Below are 21025 nucleotides of genomic sequence, written 5' to 3'. Positions count from 1 at the left end.
TTTAGAAGGATGAGAGGAGATCTTATCGAACCGTATAAGATTATTAAGAGGTTGGACACGTTAGAGGCAGGAAACATGTTCCCAATGTTGGAGGAGTCCAGAACAAAGGGCCACAGTTTAAGAATAAGGGGTAGGCCATTTAGAACTGAGATGAGGAAAAACTTTTTCAGTCAGAGAGTTGTGAATCTGTGGAATTCTCTGCCTCAGAAGGCAGTGGAGGCCAATTCTCTGAATGCATTCAAGAGAGAGCTGGATAGAGCTCTTAAGGATAGCGGAGTCAGGGGGTATGGGGAGAAGGCAGGAACGGGGTATTGATTGAGAATGATCAGCCATGATCCCATTGAATGGCGGTGCTGGCTCGAAGGGCCGAATGGCCTCCTCCTGCACCTATTGTCTATTGTCCTCTGAATGACTTGAGCGGATTGGAAGTAGAACACAATGTGCCGGCATTTCTACATCGTGTATCATTGTCACAAAGTAGGAGTGAATGTCCTCCTGGCAGTCTTCAAAATGGGGGAAGTGCAAGATGTTCTTATAGAAATATAAAAAGGAATCAAAGCAGACAGAACAGAGTTTGGAAAGATTTAGTTATATAACATTCAACTGGGTCACATTGCCGTTGGACACCTGATACCTCAGCCTCCTCTTTTCCTCCCACATGAAATAAAATGTATAATTGGAATATAATGAGCCTTTGGCGGCACTGGGCCTGTACTCGCTGGAGCTTAGAAGGATGGGGGGGGGGGGGGGGGGGAACCTCATCGAAACTTACCGGATAGTGAAAGGCCTGGATAGAGTGGGTGTGGAGAGGATGTTTCCACTGGTGGCAGAGTCCAGGGCCAGAGGTCACAGCCTCAGAATAAAAGGACCTTGAAGGAGATGAGGAGGAATTTCTTGAGTCAGAGGGTGGTGAACCTGTGGAATTCTTTGCCACAGAAGGCTGCGGAGGCCACGCCAATGGATATTTTTTAAGGCAGAGACAGATAGATTCTTGATTAGTACGGGTGTCAGGGGTTATGGTGAGAAGGCAGGAGAATGGGGTCTGGAGGGAGAGATAGATCAGCCATGATTGAATGGCGGAGCAGAATTGATGGGGCAAAGCGTTCTAATTCTGCTCCGATGACTTGTGAATTTATGGGCAATTTTCTAAAGTAAGTTGCTCATCATTCTTGCTGACTCACCTTGTTTTGCACTCAGCCGGCTTCTTTGTGCCTTGCATTCAGAACCATTGCTTTGTTTTTTTTTCAAAAGTAAATGGTTTCATCTTGAAATATATCTCCGTCTTGCATTGTCGGAAAGGCAACCGGCACTGTCAGAGCAACGCTCCCAGTGACTAATCTTATTATCTAGATGTTTTCTTGTTGCGCCCTTGCAGCCTATTAATTTCAGTCGGAAAATGGTACATATTCACAGTTCTACATCGCGGCTTCCCACATTAGTGTGGCGCCACGTGTCACAAATGAAAAGTGAGGAACGCGCGATAATTTACCAGGATCGTCGTGACAACCAACGATCGGTTGGATAATGAATCAGTGATGTTTGCCGTCTTTCCTTTGCGATTCTCAGTCATGTTCAACCCACTGCTGGTCACCCAGGTCCCAACCTACAATGGAGATAAAACACACACAATCTAAAGATGCAATAGGGAATTGACCCTGATTATTATATACTTGGTGCCAGTAGGAACCCAACTACTAATGGGCATTTACTTCTGTTTTGATGTCAAGAGTTCAGTTCAGTTTAAAGATACAGCGCGGAAACAGGCGCTTCGGCCCACCGAGTCCACGCCGACCAGCGATCCCTGCTGCCTCAGAGGGCAGTGGAGGCCAATTCTCTGAATACATTCAAGAGAGAGCTAGATAGAGCTCTTAAGGATAGCGGAGTCAGGGGGTATGGGGAGAAAGCAGGAACGGGGTACTGATTGAGAATGATCAGCCATGATCACATTGAATGGCGGTGCTGGCTCGAAGGGCCAAATGGCCTACTCCTGCACCTATTGTCTATTGTCTATTAACACTATCCTACACACACTAGGGACAATTTACACTTATACCAAGCCAATTAACCTGCAAACCTGTACGTCTTTATAGTGTGGGAGGAAACCGAAGATCTTGGAGAACTTGGAGAAAACCCACACAGGCCACGGGGAGAACGTACGGACTCCGTACGGACAGCACCCGTAGTCGGGATCGAACCCGGGTCTCTGGCACTGTAAGGCAGCAACTCTACCACTGCGCCCGTTACAAAGTTATAAACCAAGTTATTAACCTTGGTTTTCACGTTCTGAAACACCATTCTTATGAGACAGAAAGAATTGATGGGTGAACACAAGTGGGCACAGAAATGTTATTCACCCACATTGCTTGGAAGAGAATGATTGGTTTTTTCATATCTTTTCAATCATTCCGTCATTTTTCCTTTCGAGTCAGGTTATTAAGTTTAAAGCAGAAGCCAAATACCTTTTCAAGACCTTCCTCCTTCAGACTGATCACATCCAAATCAAAATCTGTTCTCAAGCCATTGGAATTGTTGAATATAATCCTTCCTGTGAGACCTTCCCAGTGAGCCTAGAGAAGGGGACAAAAATAAGTAAAATTAAGAGAGCAGTGTTCACTTCAGTCTGAAGAAGGGTCTCGACCCGAAAAACGTCACCCATTCCTTCTCTCCAGAGATGCTGTCTGTCCTGCTGGGTTACTCCAGTATTTTGTGTCTCTCTTCAGTGTTCACTTCAGGATCAGCATGCTAACGTGAAATTATATCCATTTGCTAACATTTATAGAGTAGAAATAAAGAAATGTGGAAGCCATTTTATACACCAAAGGACACAGAGTGCAGGAGTAACTCAGCGGGTCAGGCAGCATCCCTGGAGAACATTTGGGAGTGGTTGAGCAGGCTGCGATTCTATTCCTTGGAGTGCAGGAGGATGAGGGGTGATCTTATAGAGGTGTATAAAATCAAGAGAGGAATAGATCGGGTAGACGCACAGAGTCTCTTGCCCAGAGTAGGGGAATCGAGGACCAGAGGACAAAGGTTTAAGGTGAAGGGGAAAAGATTTAATAGGAATCTGAGGGATAACTTCACAAAGGGTGGTGTGTGTATGGGTGGTGTATGGGTGGAGGTAGTTTAAAATTAAAACTTTTCCCCTCCACCTTAAGCGTATGTCCTATGGTCCTCAATTCACCAACTCTGTTTAAGAATAAGGGGTAGGCCATTTAGGACTGAGATGAGGAAAAACCTTTTTCACCCAGAGAGTTGTGAACCTGTGGAATTCTCTTCCACGGAAGGCAGTGGAGGCCAATTCACTGGATGTTTTCAAGAGAGAGTTAGATATAGTCTTAGGGCTAATGGAATCAAGTGATATGGGGAAAAAGCAGGAACGGGGTACTGATTCTGGATGAACAGCCATGATCAGATTGAATGGCGGTGCTGGCTCGAAGGGCCGAATGGCCTCCTCCTGCACCTATTGTCTATTGTCTATTGTCGTGGGGGATCAGTCATCGGCAATAATCACCCCTTGAATTTTGAGGGAAAGGAATGGACTTTCGTACTTGTAAAAAAAAATTATCGGTGACGTTCGGAAATAGAGTTGCAAGCATTTTGTCCTCGTACCTCTTTGATGAACTTCATGAAGCGGCTTCCAAACCGCCAGGGTTTGTGCCTGTTACACTGCAGTGAGCTGACCGTCATCTGTGGGGACTGTTGCACTGCCACCGACACAACGTGGACCGCGTCGTACACCAAGGCAGCGTTTGTCTGAAATAAGAAGCAGGAGAATAAGGGTTAGGCGACACCATGGAGCAACTGCAGAGCTGTTGTTTCGGCTTCGGTTATTATTGCCGTGTGCACCAAGGTACACTGACCACCTTTGCATTGCGTGCAATCTAGACAAAACGCAATAGACAACAGGTGCAGGAGTAGGCCATTCGGCCCTTCGAGCCAGCACCGCCATTCAATGTGATCGTGGCTGATCATTCTCAATCAGTACCCCGTTCCTGCCTTCTCCCCATACCCCCTGACTCCGCTATCAAGAGCTCTATCTAGCTCTCTCTTGAATAGACAATAGACAATCTAATTCTCTGCCACGGAAGGCAGTGGAGGCCAATCCACTGGATGTTTTCAAGAGAGAATTAGATTTAGCTCTTGGGGCTAATGGAATCAAGGGATTATGGGGAGAAAGCAGGAACGGGGTACTGATTTTATAGACAATAGACAATAGACAATAAGTGCAGGAGGAGGCCATTCGGCCCTTCGAGCCAGCACCGCCATTCAATGTGATCATGGCTGATCATTCTCAATCAGTACCCCATTCCTGCCTTCTCCCCATACCCCCTGACTCCGCAATCCTTAAGAGCTCTATCTAGCTCTCTCTCGTGATTTTGGATGATCAGCCATGATCATATTGAATGGCAGTGATGGGCCGAATGGCCTACTCCTGCACCTATTTTCTATGTTTCTAAACAGATCAGATAATACTGTACAGAAATAAAATAGGCAAACGCAAGTCCCTATAGGTAGAGCAAAGAGCAAAGAGCAAGATACAGAGTGCAGAATATAGTTCTCAACATTGTCGCGCATCAGTTCCACAAAGTCCAATGTCCGCAATGCGGTAGAGGTGAATCGGACAGTGCCCTAGCTTATGGAAGGGTAATTCAGAAGCCTGATACTAGTGGCGAAGAAGGTATTTATGAGTCCAGTGCTACTTGCTGTCAAGCATCTGTATCTTTTGCCTGATGGGAGCAAGGAGAAGAGTCTAGAAGGATGAGGGGGGATCTCATTGAAACTGAACCTACCTGATCTCCCAGTTGCTAAACGCTTTTATTACCATTCCCATCCTAGGACAGACCTTTCTGTCCTAGGTCTCCTCCATTGTCAGAGTGAGGCTAAACACAAATTGGAGGAACAGTATCTCATATTTTGCTTGGGCAGCTTACAGCCCAGTGGTATGAATATTGAGTTCTCTAACTTCAAGTAACCCCAGCATTCCCTCTCTCTTTTTCGACCCCCCACCCAAGTTACACCAGTTTTCACCCAACAAACGGTGATCAATGGCCTGTTTCCTTTTTATCAACATTACTTTTTTGGATATCTTTCATTCATTGTTCTTTCATTCATTGTTCTCTACAACATCGTCTATATCTCTCGTTTCCCTTATCTCTAACTAGTCTGAAGTAGGGTCTCGAAACGTCACCCATCCCTTCTCTCCAGAGATGCTGCCTGTCCCGCTGAGTTACTCCAGCTTTTTATAGACAATAGACGCAGGAGGAGGCCATTCGGCCCCTTCGAGCCAGCACCGCCATTCAATGTGATCATGGCTGATCATTCTCAATCAGTACCCCGTTCCTGCCTTCTCCCCTGACTCCGCTATCTTTAAGAGCTCTATCTAGCTCTCTCTTTTGTGTCTATCTTCGGTTTAAACCAGCATCTGCAGTTCCTTCCCACACAAGTCTACTCCACCATTCAATTATGGCTGATCTATCTCTCCCTCCTAACCCCATTCTCTTGCCTTCTCCCCATAGCCCCTGACACCCGTACTAATCAATAATCTATCAATTTCTGCCTTAGAAATAACCATTGACTTGGGCCTTCTGTGGCAATGAGTTCCATTGATTCAGCACCCTATGACTAAAGAAATTCCTCCTCATCTCCTTCCTAAAGGAACATCTTTTCATTGGGTGGTGAATGAGTGGGTCATTGCCACAGAAGGCTGTGGAGTTATCATATCATATCATCATATATATACAGCCGGAAACAGGCCTTTTCGGCCCTCCAAGTCCGTGCCGCCCAGCGATCCCCGTACATTAACACTATCCTATACCCACTAGGGACAATTTTTACATTTACCCAGCCAATTAACCTACATACCTGTACGTCTTTGGAGTGTGGGAGGAAACCGAAGATCTCGGAGAAAACCCACGCAGGTCACGGGGAGAACGTACAAAATCCTTACAGTGCAGCACCCGTAGTCAGGATCGAACCTGAGTCTTCGGCGCTGCATTCGCTGTAAAGCAGCAACTCTACCGCTGCGCTACCGTGCCGCCCGTTATTTGCTGCGTTTCCATAGACAATTGACAATAGACAATAGGTGCAGGAGGAGGCCATTCTGCCCTTCGAGCCAGCACCGCAATTCAGTGTGATCATGGCTGATCATTCTCAATCACTACGCCGTTCCTGCCTTATCCCCATACCCCCTGACTTCGCTATCCTTAAGAGCTCTATCTAAATGGCCTAAATGGGCTCAATGGTGGGAAGTGTGGTCTGTGTGATGGACTGAGCTCAATCCACAATCATGGGCAGAGCTCACCTGAAACCAATCTGCAATGCGGCCCAACAATATGCTTTCTATGGCGCATCTATACAAGTTTGAAAGAGTCTTTGTGACATGTCAAACTTCCTCAGCCTCGTAAGGAAGTTGTGCCTCCTTGGCTGCTGGTTCAATGTGGTAGATCGTTCAAAAGCAGCACATAACTCCACAGCCATCTGGGGCAATGAATTCTACAGATTCACCACCCAATTAAAGGACATTCCTTTAGGAAGGAGAGGAGGAGGAGGAATTCCTTTACTCAGAGGGTGGTGAATCTGTGGAATTCATTGCCACGGAAGGCTGAATGACAGATCATTGGTAATTGACAATGGACAATAGACAATAGGTGCAGGAGGAGGCCATTTGGCCCTTCGAGCCAGCACCGCCATTCAATGTGATCATGGCTGATCATTCACAATCAGTACCCCGTTCCTGCCTTCTCCCCGTACCCCCTGACTCCGCTATCATTAAGAGCTCTATCTAACTCCCTTCTGAAAGGATCCAGAGAATTGGCCTCCACTGCCTTCTGAGGCAGAGAATTCTACAGATTCACAACTCTCTGAATGAAAACGTTTTTCCTCATCTCCGTTCTAAATGGCCTACCTCTTATCCTTAAAATGTGGCCCCTGTGGTTAATATTAATGCCAAGTGGGACTAGTGTAGATGGGACATGTTGGTTGGTGTGGGCAAGTTAGGCCTAAGGGCGTGTTTCCACACTGTATGACTCTATGGCTCTATGAACTTGAAGGTCTCAACACATTCCCACATCGGCACCTTTGATGCTGATTGGGGCATGCACTCCACCATGCTTTCTCACAGGACCAGTGACCTGGGTACAATCCTGGCCTCCATTAGCATCTCCGTGGAGCTTGCACAACCTCCCTGTGACTGTGTGGGTTTCCTCCAGGTCCTCTGGTTCCCTTCCACATATTAAAGTCGTGCAGTTTGGTGAGTTAACTGACCACAATAAGTTGGCCCCTGCGGCAGATTCCGAATGTGTTGGTGAGAATGTGGGAAGAATAATCAAGGCGGCACGGTGGCGCAGCGGTAGTGTTGCTGCCTGCCTTACGGCGCCAGAGACCCGGGTTCAATCCCGACCACGGGTGCTGTCTGCAAGGGGTTTGTACATTCTCCCCGTGACCACGAGGGTTTTCTCCGGGAGCTCCAGGTTCCTCCCACACTCCAAAGGCGTACAGGTTTGTAGGCTAACTGGCCTGGTATAAGTGTAAATTGTCCCCAGCGTGTGTAGGACAGTGTTAGTGCGCGGGGATCGCTGGTCGGCATGGATGGCCTGATTCCACGCTGTATCTCTAAAACTAAAACTAAAATGAACATGGTATGAGTGTAAGATTAATGTAAATGGCATTTGTTGATTGGTGCTAAAAAAGTGGGCTGAAGGGCCTGGTTCCATCCTGTTCCAATCGATGATGCTTCCAAAACAAAACTCAGGCCTGTTGAGAGTGAAATGGATCAAATTGTATGTCCTAATGTTGGAAAGCAATACACAGGAGAAGTCACACCACTGTTTAACCTGTTCTATCTTTCTCATTCCTTTTATATCAATTTAGGCTATTAAGTGATAGGAGCAGAATTAGGCCATTTGGCCCATCAAGTCTACTCCGCCATTCAATCATGGCTGATCTATCTCTCCCTCCAAGCCCCATTCTCCTGCCTTCTTCCAATAACCCCTGGCACCCGTACTATCTATCTATGAATCTATCCATCTCTGCCTTAATAATATCCATTGACTTGGCCTCCACAGCCTTCTGTGGCAAAGAATTCCACAGATTCACCACCCTCTGACTCATGACATTCCTCCTCGTCTCCTTCCTAAAGGAACGTCCTTTAATTCTGAGGCTATGACCTCTAGTCCTAGACTCTCTCACTAGTGGAAACATCCTCTCCACATCCACCCTATCAAAGCCTTTCACTATTCTGTACGTTTCAATGAGGTTCCCCCCCCCCCCCTCATTCTTCTAAACTCCAGCGAGTACAGGCACAGTGCCGTCAAATTTCCAATGTTCCAGAATTTATTTTAAACTCCCCTTCTAACAAAGGTACCAAATTACTTGGGTCACTTCCTGAAGAAGTGAAATACAGTTTTCCACCTGAGGGCAATCATAAATGTGTCAGAGTTTTCATTTTTATAAAGTCGACTTTCGTCAAGGCATGAATGAAAACCAGGCGAAAGTGAAAATGATAAAGAATCTTTCCTGGCAGCTCTGATCATCATTTCTCTATTCAGAGCCACTGTGCTTCAGAGTCGGTCTCCAGCTGCCAAATTCCACTCGTTGGATGAAGTGTCAACAGACTCACTCACCCTGCAGCGAGCGAGACAATTTTGATCAGATTTCCACTCTGTCTCTGTCTGAACCTTCAACAGACATGCTACCTGTATATTACTGAGCCTTTACAAACATGCACCTCCTCCAACCTCATCTATTGCATCCACTGCTCCAGATGTCAACTTATTTACATCGGCGAAACCAAACACAGGCTCGGCGATTGCTTCGCTCAACGCCTGCGCTCGGTCCGCGTTGGCCAAACTGATCGCCCGGTGGCCGAGCACTTCAACTCCCCCTCCCATTCCCAGTCTGACCTTTCTGTCATGGGCCTCCTCCAGTGCCATAGTGAGGCCCACCGGAAATTGGAGGAACAGCACCTCATATTTCGCCTGGGCAGCTTGCAGCCCAGTGGTATGAACATCGACTTCTCCAACTTTAGATAGTTCCTCTGTCCCTCTCTTCCCCTCCTCCTTCCCAGATCTCCCTCTATCTTCCTGTCTCCACCTATATCCTTCCTTTGTCCCGCCCCCCCTGACATCAGTCTGAAGAAGGGTCTCGACCCGAAACGTCACCCATTCCTTCTCTCCTGAGATGCTGCCTGACCTGCTGAGTTACTCCAGCATTTTGTGAATAAATACCTTCGATTTGTACCAGCATCTGCAGTTATTTTCTTATTCTTTACAAACATGCGTGGGATAATGGTTAAAATGCAATTATACCTATGGACTATCCCAACGTTTAAGAACCAGTTAGACAGGTACATGGATAGGACAGGTTTGGAGGGATATGGGCCAAACGCAGGCAGGGGGGACTAGTGTAGCATGGACATTGTTGGCCTGTGTGAGCAAGCTGGGCCGGAGGACCTGTTTCCGTGCTGTATGACTCTATGGCTGATCTCTCTGTCCTCCCTTTAGTCTCATTAATGTCTTTGATGATTGAGGGTAAAACAGTGGGCTGAAGAGCCTGTTTCCATACTTTAGTTCAGTTTGGAGACACCGCACGGAAACAGGCTCCTCAGCCCACTAGGGGGGGAGGGGGGAGGGGGGGGAGGGGGCGGGAGAGGGGGAGGGGGGGAGGGAGGAGGGGGAGGGGGGGGGGAGAGGGGGAGGGGGGGGAGAGGGGGAGGGGGAGAGGGGGGGGGAGGGGGGGGAGCATTGCGCAAACGTACAAACCTGTACGTCTTTGGAGTGTGGGAGGAAACCAGAGCACAATAGACAATAGACAATAGGTGCAGGAGGAGGCCATTTGGCCCTTCGAGCCAGCACCACCATTCAATGTGATCATGGCTGATCATTCTCAATCAGTACCCCATTCCTGCCTTCTCCCCATACCCCCTGACTCCACTATCCTTAAGAGCTCTATCTAGCTCTCTCTTGAATGTATTCAGAGAATTGGCCTCCACTGCCTTCTGAGGCAGAGAATTCCACAGATTCACAACTCTCTGACTGAAAAAGTTTTTCCTCATCTCAGTTCTAAATGGCCTACCCCTTATTCTTAAACTGTGGCCCCTGGTTCTGGACTCCCCCAACATTGGGAACATGTTTCCTGCCTCTAACGTGTCCAACCCCTTAATAATCTTATATGTTTCAATAAGATCCCCTCTCATCCTTCTAAATTCCAGTGTATACAAGCCTAGTCGCTCCAGTCTTTCAACATATGACAGTCCCGCCATTCAGTGAATTAACCTAGTAAATTCCCGGAGAAAGCACGCAGGTCACGGGGAGAACGTACAAACTCCGCACAAGCAAGCACCTGTAGTCAGGATCGAACCTGGGTCTCCGGCGAATGGAGGCAGCAATTCTGCGCTGTGCCACGGTGTCGTGTTTGATTCTATTTATTTATCAGTGCTACTAATGTAGGAAGGAGATGCTGCCATATAAAATTAAACAATTTAATCTAGCATTCCTCTCTCCACCGTTTGAAATGGATTGTTAATCTTTTCAACTTTATAGATTCATGGAGTTATACAAAACAATACAGAGCCTTTAGCTCAATGTGTTAATACCAACCAAGTTGTTTATCCAAGCCAATCCCATTTGCTTGCATTTGGCCAATACCCCTCTAAACCTTTCCTATCCTTGTGCCTGTTAAAAGACATTTAGCCTTTTAAATGTTGTATTTGCATTTACTACTTCCTCGGGCAGTTTGTTCCAGATACCCTTCACCCACGAGGATTCAGAGATGAGAACGTTTCAAGTGAGGAAGGGCAGGGCAAAGTCTGGCAAGTGATAGGTGGATACAGGCGTGGGTTTTTCTTCAATAGGCATACTGTACATCGAGGTATCTGGGGAAGCAGAAGCATCACCTGTCCATGATCTCCAGAGATGCTGCCCGACACACTGCGTTACTCCAGCACTTTGTGCCTTTTATTGTAAACCAGTATCTGCAGTTCCTTATTTGTACTCTCACGGTGGCACAGCGGTAGAATTGCTGCCTGACCGCGCCAAAGACCCAGGTTCGATCCTGACTAAGGGTGCTGTCTGTACAAAGTATGTACGTTCTCCCCGTGACTGCGTGGGTTTTCTCCGGGTGCTCCAGTATCCCCCCACATCCCAAAGACATCCATGTTTGTAGGTTAATTGGCTTCGGTAAAAATTGTAGATTGTCCCTAGTGTGTCGGACCGTGCTATTGTACGAGGTGATCGCTGGTCGGCGTGGACTCGGTGGGCCGTAGGGCCTGTTTCTACACTGTATCTCTAAACTAAACTGAACTAAACTAAACTAAAGTAATATGTCTATCCAAAGATTGGGTCGGCACGGTGGCGCAGCGGTAGATGTGCTGCCTTACAGCGCTTGCAGCACCGGAGACCCGGCTTTGATCCTGACTACGGGTGCTGTCCGTACGGAGTTTGTACATTCTCCCCGTGACCTGCGTGGGTTTTCTCCGAGATCTTCGGTTCCCACACTCCAAAGACGTACAGGATTGTAGGTTCATTGGCTTGGTGTACCTGTGTGTGTAGCATTAATGTGCGGGGATCGCTGGTCGGTGCGAACTCGGTGGGCTGAAGGGCCTGTTTCCGAGCTGTATCTCTAAATTAAACTAAATCATGGCCATTTGCAAATGACAAAACTTGGTGGAAAATAATAAATATAATTTTGCATTCAAATACTAAAAAAACTACTTTATGAACAAACTTTGTATCTGTTAAATCTGTTTTATCTGTATAGGGCCCTGGTGAGAACACATCTGGAGTATTGTGTGCAGTTTTGGTCTCCTAAATTGAGGAAGGACGTCCTTGCTATTGAGGCAGTGCAGCGTAGGTTCACAAGGCTAATGCCCGGGATGGAGGGACTGTCATATGAGGAAAGGTTGGAAAGACTAGGCTTGTATTCACTGGAGTTTAGAAGGATGAGAGGGGATCTTATAGAGAAGTATAAAATTATAAAAGGACTAGACAAGCTAGATGCAGGAAAAATGTTCCCAAAGTTGGGGGAGTCCAGAACCAGGGGACAGAGTCTAAGAATAAAAGGGAGGCCATTTAAAACTGAGGTGAGAAGGAACTTTTTCACCCAGAGAGTTGTGAATTTGTGGAATTATTTGCCACAGAAGGCAGTGGAGGCCAATTCACTGGATGAATTTAAAAGAGAGTTAGATAGAGCTCTAGGAGCTAGTGGAATCAAGGGATATGGGGAGAAGGCAGGCACGGGCTACTGATTGTAGATGATCAGCCATGATCACAATGAATGGCGGTGCTGGCTCGAAGGGCCAAATGGCCTCCTCCTGCACCTATTTTCTATGTTTCTATGTTAACTTAATCTTCACCCTCAGGTTACCAACACTCTCTCTCCACTTCAACACGACCAAAGCACCACCTCACCACAAGTCAATCACTGCTTCTCCCCAATCTCATCATCAGAGAGACTCTGATCTCTGCGCAGCAATACAAATGGTCATTGAGTTGGAAAATATTCTCTCCCGCTCTATTTAATTAAATCTATTATGTCCGTGATCATCAATGTTAAATCACACATGTCACGCATCATAATTTCTCCCGGTGAAATTTAATAAAACTTACGGTGTTGCATTAAATTTTACTGTTTTATGAACTGTTAAATTGCATTGTATTTTCACTAAAATAAGCATCATTCGATTTCTCCACATGTCCCTAATTGTAGCCGAGGGCAATTTTCTATTCAAGTAAATGACAGGTTTTTTTCCCCCCCATTTATCTCCAGTGGGTTTAGACAAACATTAATACCAGCGCATAAAAGAAGACAGGTGTCACGTCATGACAAGAAAGCCTCAGGTAATACTCTCAATTGGAACAGATGCATTTTAATTTCACCACAGTAAGTATTTGATAAGGTGATTAAAAGCAACTTAAGCAAGCATACCGGAGATTACATTGCAATGAATTTAGTTTTTTAGTTTGGAGACACAGCGCGGAAACAGGCCCTTCGGCCCACCGAGTCCGCACCGACCAGCGATCCCCGCACATTAGCAAGATCCTAAACGCACTAGAGGACAATTTTACACAGACTCCAGCAAGCCGAATAGCCAACAAACCTGTACGTCTTTGGAGTGTGGGAGGAAACCGAAGATCTCGGAGAAAACCCACATGGTCACGGGGAGAACGTACAAACTCCGTACAGACGGCGCCCATAGTCGGGATCGAACCCGGGTCTTCGGCGCTGTAAGGCAGCAGCCCTACCGCTGCGCCGCCGTGACCGAGGTGAACAATGGAGGTGTTTAAAATCATGAGAGAATAGATCGGGTGGACGCACAGTTTCTGAGCCCCTTGCCCAGGGTAGGGGAATTGAGAACCAGAGTGCATAGGTTTAAGGTGAAGGGGGAAAGGTTTTACAGGAATCTGAGGGGTAGCCTTTTCACACAAATGGTGGTGGGTGTGTGGAACGAGCTGCCAGAAGAGGTAATTGAGGCAGAGACTATCCCAACATTTAATAAACAGTTAGACAGGTAAACGGATAGGACAGGTTTAGAGGGATATGGACCCAAAAGCAGGCAGGAGAGACCAGTGTAGCTGGGACATGTGGGCCACTTTCCACACTGTATCACTCTACGACTCTATATGGCATTAGTTATCAGGCAATAATGCTTCGAATTAGACAATAGACAATAGACAATAGGTGCAGGAGGAGGCCATTCGGCCCTTCGAGCCAGCACCGCCATTCAATGTGATCATGGCTGATCATTCTCAATCAGTACCCCGTTCCTGCCTTCTCCCCATACCCCCTGACTCCGCTATCCTTAAGAGCTCTATCTAGCTCTCTCTTGAATGCATTCAGAGAATTGGCCTCCACTGCCTTCTGAGGCAGAGAATTCCATAGATTCACAACTCTCTGACTGAAAAAGTTTTTCCTCATCTCAGTTGTAAATGGCCTACCCCTTATTCTTAAACTGTGGCCCCTTGTTCTGGACTCACCCAATATTGGGAACATGTTTCCTGCATCTAACGTGTCCAACCCCTTAATAATCTTATACACTTCGATAAGATCTCCTCTCATCCTTCTAAATTCCAGCGTATACAAGCCTAGTCGCTCCAGTCTTTCAACATATGACAGTCCCGACATTCCGGGAATTAACCTAGTAAACCTACGCTGCACGCCCTCAATAGCAAGAATTGTAACATGGTCATTCACTGCTGCTTTTGGTTTCAGCCATTCTCCACACATTCAATCTCCATCAACGTCTTTAGGGATTAACTTTGCATGAACGCTGAATATATATTGCCTGTCCCGATGACTCATTTAATTATTCCTGATCTCAACACCCATTGGCATGCTGCAGTCTACGATATGAATTGCCCTGCTCAAATCACCATTTTAATCTCTGCTTCTCCGACCAATTTCAGTAAACAGAATCCACACGGTAATTTATTACGTACAGCGGACAATGTGTTAAACACCGTATCTGACAATGCTGATGTGCTGTGCAATTCCCTGCACACAATCAGGGCCGTCTTAACGCATGGGCCTGATGGGCACTTGCCCGGGGCCCCACGAGCATAGGGGCCCCATGCTGATCTGTGTATGTTAAGTGACTTGCAATAAATAAATACTACTTTAAAAATGTAGGTTCAATAAGTGCTTTTTTCGCAACATTTTCGGTCCCTAAGTGCTTCTCACAGCGATCTGTTTCGCAACAATTAGCTCCCTAAGTGCTTTGCTTTTCCATCCCTAAGTGCTTCTCACAGCGATCTGTAAGTGCTTTTCGCACCAATGTAGCACCCTAAGTCCATCGCTAAGGGCTTTTCGGTAAGTGCTTTTCGCCGGCACGACAGGGGGGGGCTGGTAGGGAAAGGGGGGTGGGGGAGAGTAACGGTAGGGGCCCCAGTACACTGCTTTGCCCGGGGGCCCATAATGCTGTAAAAACGGCCCTGCTCACAATGTCAAACAGGGCTGGAAAAAACAATAAGCAAAAAAACACAAAGTGCTGGAGTAACTCAGCAGGTCAGGCAGCATCTGTGGAAAAAGACGAGAATAAAAGGACGTGCCTTTAGAAAGGAGATGAGGAGGAATTGCTTTAATCAGAGGGTGGTGAATCTGTGGAATTCATTGACGGCTGTGTGGGTGTCTATGGGTATTTTTAAGGCGGAGATTGACAAGATTCTTGATTGGTAAGGGTGTCAGGGGTTAAGGGGAGAAGGCAGGTTGAGAGGGGAAAGAGATCAGCCACGATTGAATGGCGGAGTAGACTTGATGGGCCAAATGGGACTAATTCTGCTCCTTGAACTTATGAATTTATCAACTTATATCACATTTGAATTACATCCACAAATTACTTTTAAGAGTTTAGCATTGACATAGAATTAGTTCTTAATTCTGTTCCTATGACGAATTGGAACACCAGGAGAAAACCCACGCAGTCACAGGAAGAACCTGCAAACTCCGTACCTACAGCACCCATAGTCAGGATCAAACCTGGGATTCTTGTGCTGTAAGGAAGGAACTCTACCACTGCGCCACCGTGCCGCACACATTGTTATCGTTTCTGCCTCAACTACCTCCTCATTCCATGCACCCAAACCATTCTCTGCCCCTCAGATTCCCATTCAATCTTTCCCCTCTCATCGGTGGCGCAGCGGTAGAGTTGCTGCCTTACAGCGAATGCAGCGCCGGAGACTCAGGTTCGATCCTGACTACGGTCGGCATCTGTACAGAGTTTGTATGTTCTCCCCGTGACCTGCGTGGGTTTTCTCCGAGATCTTCGGTTTCCTCCCACACTTCAAAGATGTACAAGTATGTAGGTTAATTGGCTGGGCAAATATAAAAATTGTCCCTAGTGTGTGTAGGATAGTGTTAATGTGCGGGGATCGCTGGGCAGCGCGGACCCGGTGGGCCGAAGGGCCTGTTTCCACGCTGTATCTCTAAATCTAAATCTAAAAAATCTTAAATGGTGAAAGGAAAGGCTCAGAAGAATATGGGCCAGGTGTGGGCAAACGGGCCTAGCTTGGATGGAGTTTTTTAAGAAAGGAGGGAGAGAGAAACGTATAAGATTATCGAAACGTATAAGATTATTAAGGGGTTGGACACGTTAGAGGCAGGAAACATGTTCTCAATGTTGGGGGAGTCCAGAACAAGGGGCCACAGTTTAAGAATAAGGGGTAGCCCATTTAGAACTGAGATGAGGAAAAACCTTTTCAGTCAGAGAGTTGTGAATCTGTGGAATTCTCTGCCTCAGAAGGCAGTGGAGGCCAATTCTCTGAATGCCTTCAAGAGAGAGCTAGATAGAGCTCTTAAGGATAGCGGAGTCAGGGGGTATGGGGAGAAGGCAGGAACGGGGTACTGATTGAGAATGATCAGCCATGATCACATTGAATAGCGGTGCTGGCTCGAAGGGCCGAATGGCCTCCTCCTGCACCTTTTGTCTATTGTCTATCTCGATTGGCATGGATGGATCGTTGCTGAGGGCTTGTTTCCTGTGCTGCATGACTCTCTGACTCTACAACAGTGCACTGAATAACAGCAGCTACACAATCAAGATTCAAAGAATGTTACAGTGCCAGAGAAGCCATCCTCATTATAACCACACTCATTCTTTGGAAATAGCTTTAAAAATAATTTCATCTCTATCTGCTTATGCTCCAGGGGCCTGCATTTTTCCGCCTTTTAAATAGAAGTTCAGATCTCTTGCGCACATTATAATAAAATTACCTTGCACCACCCACTCATACCCAATAGTCAATAGTCAATTTATTTGTCACACACACATAAATGTGCAGTGAAATGAAAAATTACCCGCAGTTCAACAATAAGACCAATAAGAATAATCAATAAAAATGCAATAACACATACAATCATTAACCAACACCCAAACAAAAAGAAACATCCATCATCACAGTGAGTCTCCCCCAGTCACCTCCTCACTGTGATGGAAGGCCAGAATGTATTTTTCTCTTCCCCTGCCGTCTTCTCCCGCGGTCAGGCTGTTGGAGTTGCCACGTCGGGGCGGTCGCGGCTCCCGACATTGAAACCCACTACTAGAGAGTAGTCCTGAACAACTATCTACATCATTGGTGACCCTCGGACTATCTTTGATTGTGCTTTACTGGACTTAACCTCGCACTAAACGTTATTCCCTTATCATGCACCTGTACACTGTAGACGGCTCGATTGTAATCATGTGTTGTCTTTCAGCTGACTGGGTAGCACGCAACAAAAGCTTTTCACTGTACCTCGGTACACGTGACAATAAACAGAACTAAATTAAACTAACCTAAAGGTAACGGCTTCAAGTTTACAACAATTTATTGCATAAAAATACCTTATGTATTATCAGCTTCTCTTGGTAAGCAGCAGAAATTTGTGTCCCTTGTTGCTGACATCGTTACCAGTGGAAATTCCGAACGCTCTTTTTGATTTTGAACACCTCTGACAAATCTTCCCTTAAACGCCTCAGTTCTAAAGAGAACACCCTTGCTTCTCTATGGAGCCCCCGTCCCTCCTCCCACCTCTCTGCCCTTGATACCATCCTGAAAATGTCATGGCCATAACGCAGGCCGAACAATAAAATAGACAATAGGTGCAGGAGGAGGCCATTCGGCCCTTCGAGCCAGCACCGCCATTCAATGTGATCGTGGCTGATCATTCTCAATCAGTACCCCGTTCCTGCCTTCTCCCCATACCCCCTGACTCCGCTATCCTTAAGAGCTCTATCTAGCTCTCTCTTGAATGCATTCAGAAAATTGGCCTCCACTGCCTTCTGAGGCAGAGAATTCCACAGATTCACAACTCTCTGACTGAAAAGGTTTTTCCTCATCTCAGTTCTAAATGGCCTACCACTTATTCTTAAACTGTGGCCCCTGGTTCTGGACTCCCCCAACATTGGAAACATGTTTCCTGCCTCTAACGTGTCCAACCCCTTAATAATCTTATACGTTTCGATAAGATCCCCTCTCATCCTTCTAAATTCCAGTGTATACAAGCCTAGCCGCTCCAGTCTTTCAACATATGGCAGTCCCGCCATTCCGGGAATTAACCTAGTAAACGTATGCTGCACGCCCTCATGTAAACCCTGCTACGTAAAGATTTCAATGAGGTTTAGTGTTGTTTGTTTAGTGATGCAGTATTACGAAAACTAAACACTCAAAAGGGTAGTCCGTGTCCGCAACCAGCTGCCGGGGAAGCTATAGAAGCATTTACAATTATAATTTTCAAAAGATATTTGGACGGTTAGATGAATAGTTCATGTGCATAAGGGACAGAAGAAGAATTAGGCCATTCGGCCCATCAAGTCTACTCTGCCATTCAATCATGGCTGATCTATCTTTCCCTCTTGTGTAGGAAAATAACTGCAGATGCTGGTACAAATCGAAGGTATCACAAAATGCTGGAGTAACTCAGCGGGTCAGCCAGCATCTCTGGAGCGAAGGAGTGGGTGACGTTTTGGGTCGAGACCCTTCTTCAGACTGATGTCAGGGGGGCGGGACAAAGGAAGGATATACGTCACCCATTCCTTCGCTTCAGAGATGCTGCCCGACCCGCTGAGTTACTCCAGCATTTTGTGATATCTTTCCTTCTTAACCCCATTCTCCTACCTTCTCCCCATAGCCCCGGACACCCGTACTATTCAAGAATCTATCAATCTCCGCCTTAAAAATATCCACTGACTTGGCCTCCACAGCCTTCGGTGGCAATGAATTCCACAGGTTCACCACCCTCTGACTAAAGAATTTCTTCCTCGTCTCCTTCCTAAAAGCAGGTCCTTTAAATCTGAGGCTATGACCTCTGGTCCCAGACTCTCCCACTAGTGGAAACATCCTCTCCACATCCACTCTATCCAGGCCTTTCACTATTCGGTAAGTTTCAATGAGGTCCCCGCTCATCCTTCTAAACTCCAGTGAGTACAGGCCCAGTGCCGTCAAACGCTCATCACAGCTGATCTCCCGGTGGCTGAGCACTTCAACTCCCACTCCCAGTCTGACCTTTCCGTCATGGGCCTCCTCCTGTGCCATAGTGAGGCCCACCGGAAATTGGAGGAACAGCACTTCAAATTTTGCTTGGTCAGCTCGCAGCCCAGCGGTATGAACATTGACTTCTCCAACTTTAGATAGTTCCTCTGTCACTTTCTTCCCCTCCACATTCCCAGATCTCCCTCTATCTTCGTCTCCACCTATATCCTTCCTTTTCCCGCCCCCCCTGACATCGGTCTGAAGAAGGGTCTCGACCCGAAACGTCACCCATTCATTCTCTCTTGAGATGCTGCCTGACCTTCTGAGTTACTCCAGCATTTTGTGAAGTAAATACCTTCGATTTGTACCAGCATCTGCAGTTATTTTCGTACAGCTTATATCTGTGTCAGGAAGGGGTTTGTGCCAAATGCAGGCAAACGGGAGTAGCCCAGGATGCCAAGTTGGACCGGAGTTTGCGTGCTGTTCTGGCTCCATGACTAAGGGATCAGATACCCTTTGTCAACAGCTCTTATTGCAACCACTGTAAAGAAGTTATAGACCCTTCCTCAGACTAGGCCCCTCTCTCTCTCTCTGTCCCTCTCCCACCCTAGTCATCCTGCCAGTTCCACTGTTTGCATCCATATATCCCTACGCTATCACCTTCCTCAGACTAGGCCCCTCTCTCTCTCTCCCTCTCTGTCCCTCCCCCACCCGAGTCATCCTGCTAGTTGCACTGTTTGCATCCATATACCACTACGTTATCACCTCTTCCAGAGCCAACAAAGGACCATTGTGGGCTCCAACTTTCCTTGGTAATCGGTGCCGGCTCCAATTTGTTCCGAACCTTTTCATGCCTCTAGTTTCCCTTTCCCCTGACTCTCCGTCTGGAGAAAGGTCTCGACGCGGAACGTCACCTATTCCTTTTCTCCAGAGATGCTGCCTGACCCACTGTGTTACTCCAGCATTTTGTGCCTATCCTCGGTGTAAACCAGCATCTGCAGTTCCTTCCTGCACATACAGAACATGTATGCATGCAGCCCAGCTCTGCGTAATCGCCACGCTACTGCCTTACGTTCACACTGCCGCTCCCACCAAAATAATTCACTTCCTACTTGATCATTAGTTTTGTTTGGAAATGCAGCGTAGAAACAAGCCCTTTGACCCACCGAGTCCGCGCTGACCAACAATCATCCGTTCACGCTAGTTCTATCCAACACACTGGAGACAATTTACACAAGCCAATTGACCTACAAATGAAACGGGGCTTCCCCTCTTCCATTATAGATGAGGCTCTCACTAGGGTCTCTTCTACATCCCGCAGCTCCGCTCTTGCTCCCCCTCCCCCCCCCCACTCGCAACAAGGACAGAATCCCCCTCGTTCTCACCTTCCACCCCACCAGCCAGCGGATCCAACAAATCATCCGCCAACATTTCCGTCACCTACAAGGGGACCCCACCACTGGCCATATCTTCCCATCCCCTCCCCTTTTTTCGTTCCGCAGAGACCGTTCCCTCCGTAACTCCCTGGTCCACTCGTCCCTTCTTACCCAAACCACCCCATCCCCGGGCACTTTCCCCTGCAACCGCACGAGATGCAACACCTGTCCCTTTACCTCCCCTCTCAACTCCATCCAAGGACCCAAACAGTCTTTCCAGGTGAGACAGAGGTTCACCTGCACCTCCTCCAACCTCATCTATTGCATCCGCTGCTCTAGATGTCAACTTATTTACATCGGCGATCGCTTCGCTCAACACCTGCGCTCGGTCCGCGTTGGCCAAACTGATCGCCCGGTGGCCGAGCACTTCAACTCCCCCTCCCATTCCCAGTCTGACCTTTCTGTCATGGGCCTCCTCCAGTGCCATAGTGAGGGCCACCGGAAATTGGAGGAACAGCACCTCATATTTCGCCTGGGCAGCTTGCAGCCCAGTGGTATGAGCATCGACTTCTCCAACTTTAAATAGTTCCTCTGTCCCTCTCTTTCCCTCCTCCTTCCCAGATCTCCCTCTGTCTTCCTGTCTCCACCTATATCCTTCCTTTGTCCCACCCCCTTAACATCAGTCTGAAGAAGGGTCTCGACCCGAAACGA

The 21025-nt window shown here is 47.2% G+C and overlaps 1 protein-coding gene across 1 annotated transcript in view; it reads right to left on the bottom strand.

Annotated features, from left to right (window-relative positions):
• Positions 1-21025, bottom strand: part of grik2 (glutamate receptor, ionotropic, kainate 2) — a 463075-nt gene that overhangs the window by 174894 nt on the left and 267156 nt on the right. The window contains 3 exon segments of the mRNA XM_078399849.1: positions 1490-1603; positions 2460-2567; positions 3610-3753. Coding sequence (XP_078255975.1) covers positions 1490-1603; positions 2460-2567; positions 3610-3753 — 366 coding nt within the window.

The sequence above is a fragment of the Rhinoraja longicauda genome, chromosome 5, assembly GCF_053455715.1.
Source record: "Rhinoraja longicauda isolate Sanriku21f chromosome 5, sRhiLon1.1, whole genome shotgun sequence".
Lineage (NCBI taxonomy): Eukaryota > Metazoa > Chordata > Chondrichthyes > Rajiformes > Arhynchobatidae > Rhinoraja > Rhinoraja longicauda.
This window is presented reverse-complemented; position numbering and strand designations above follow the sequence as displayed.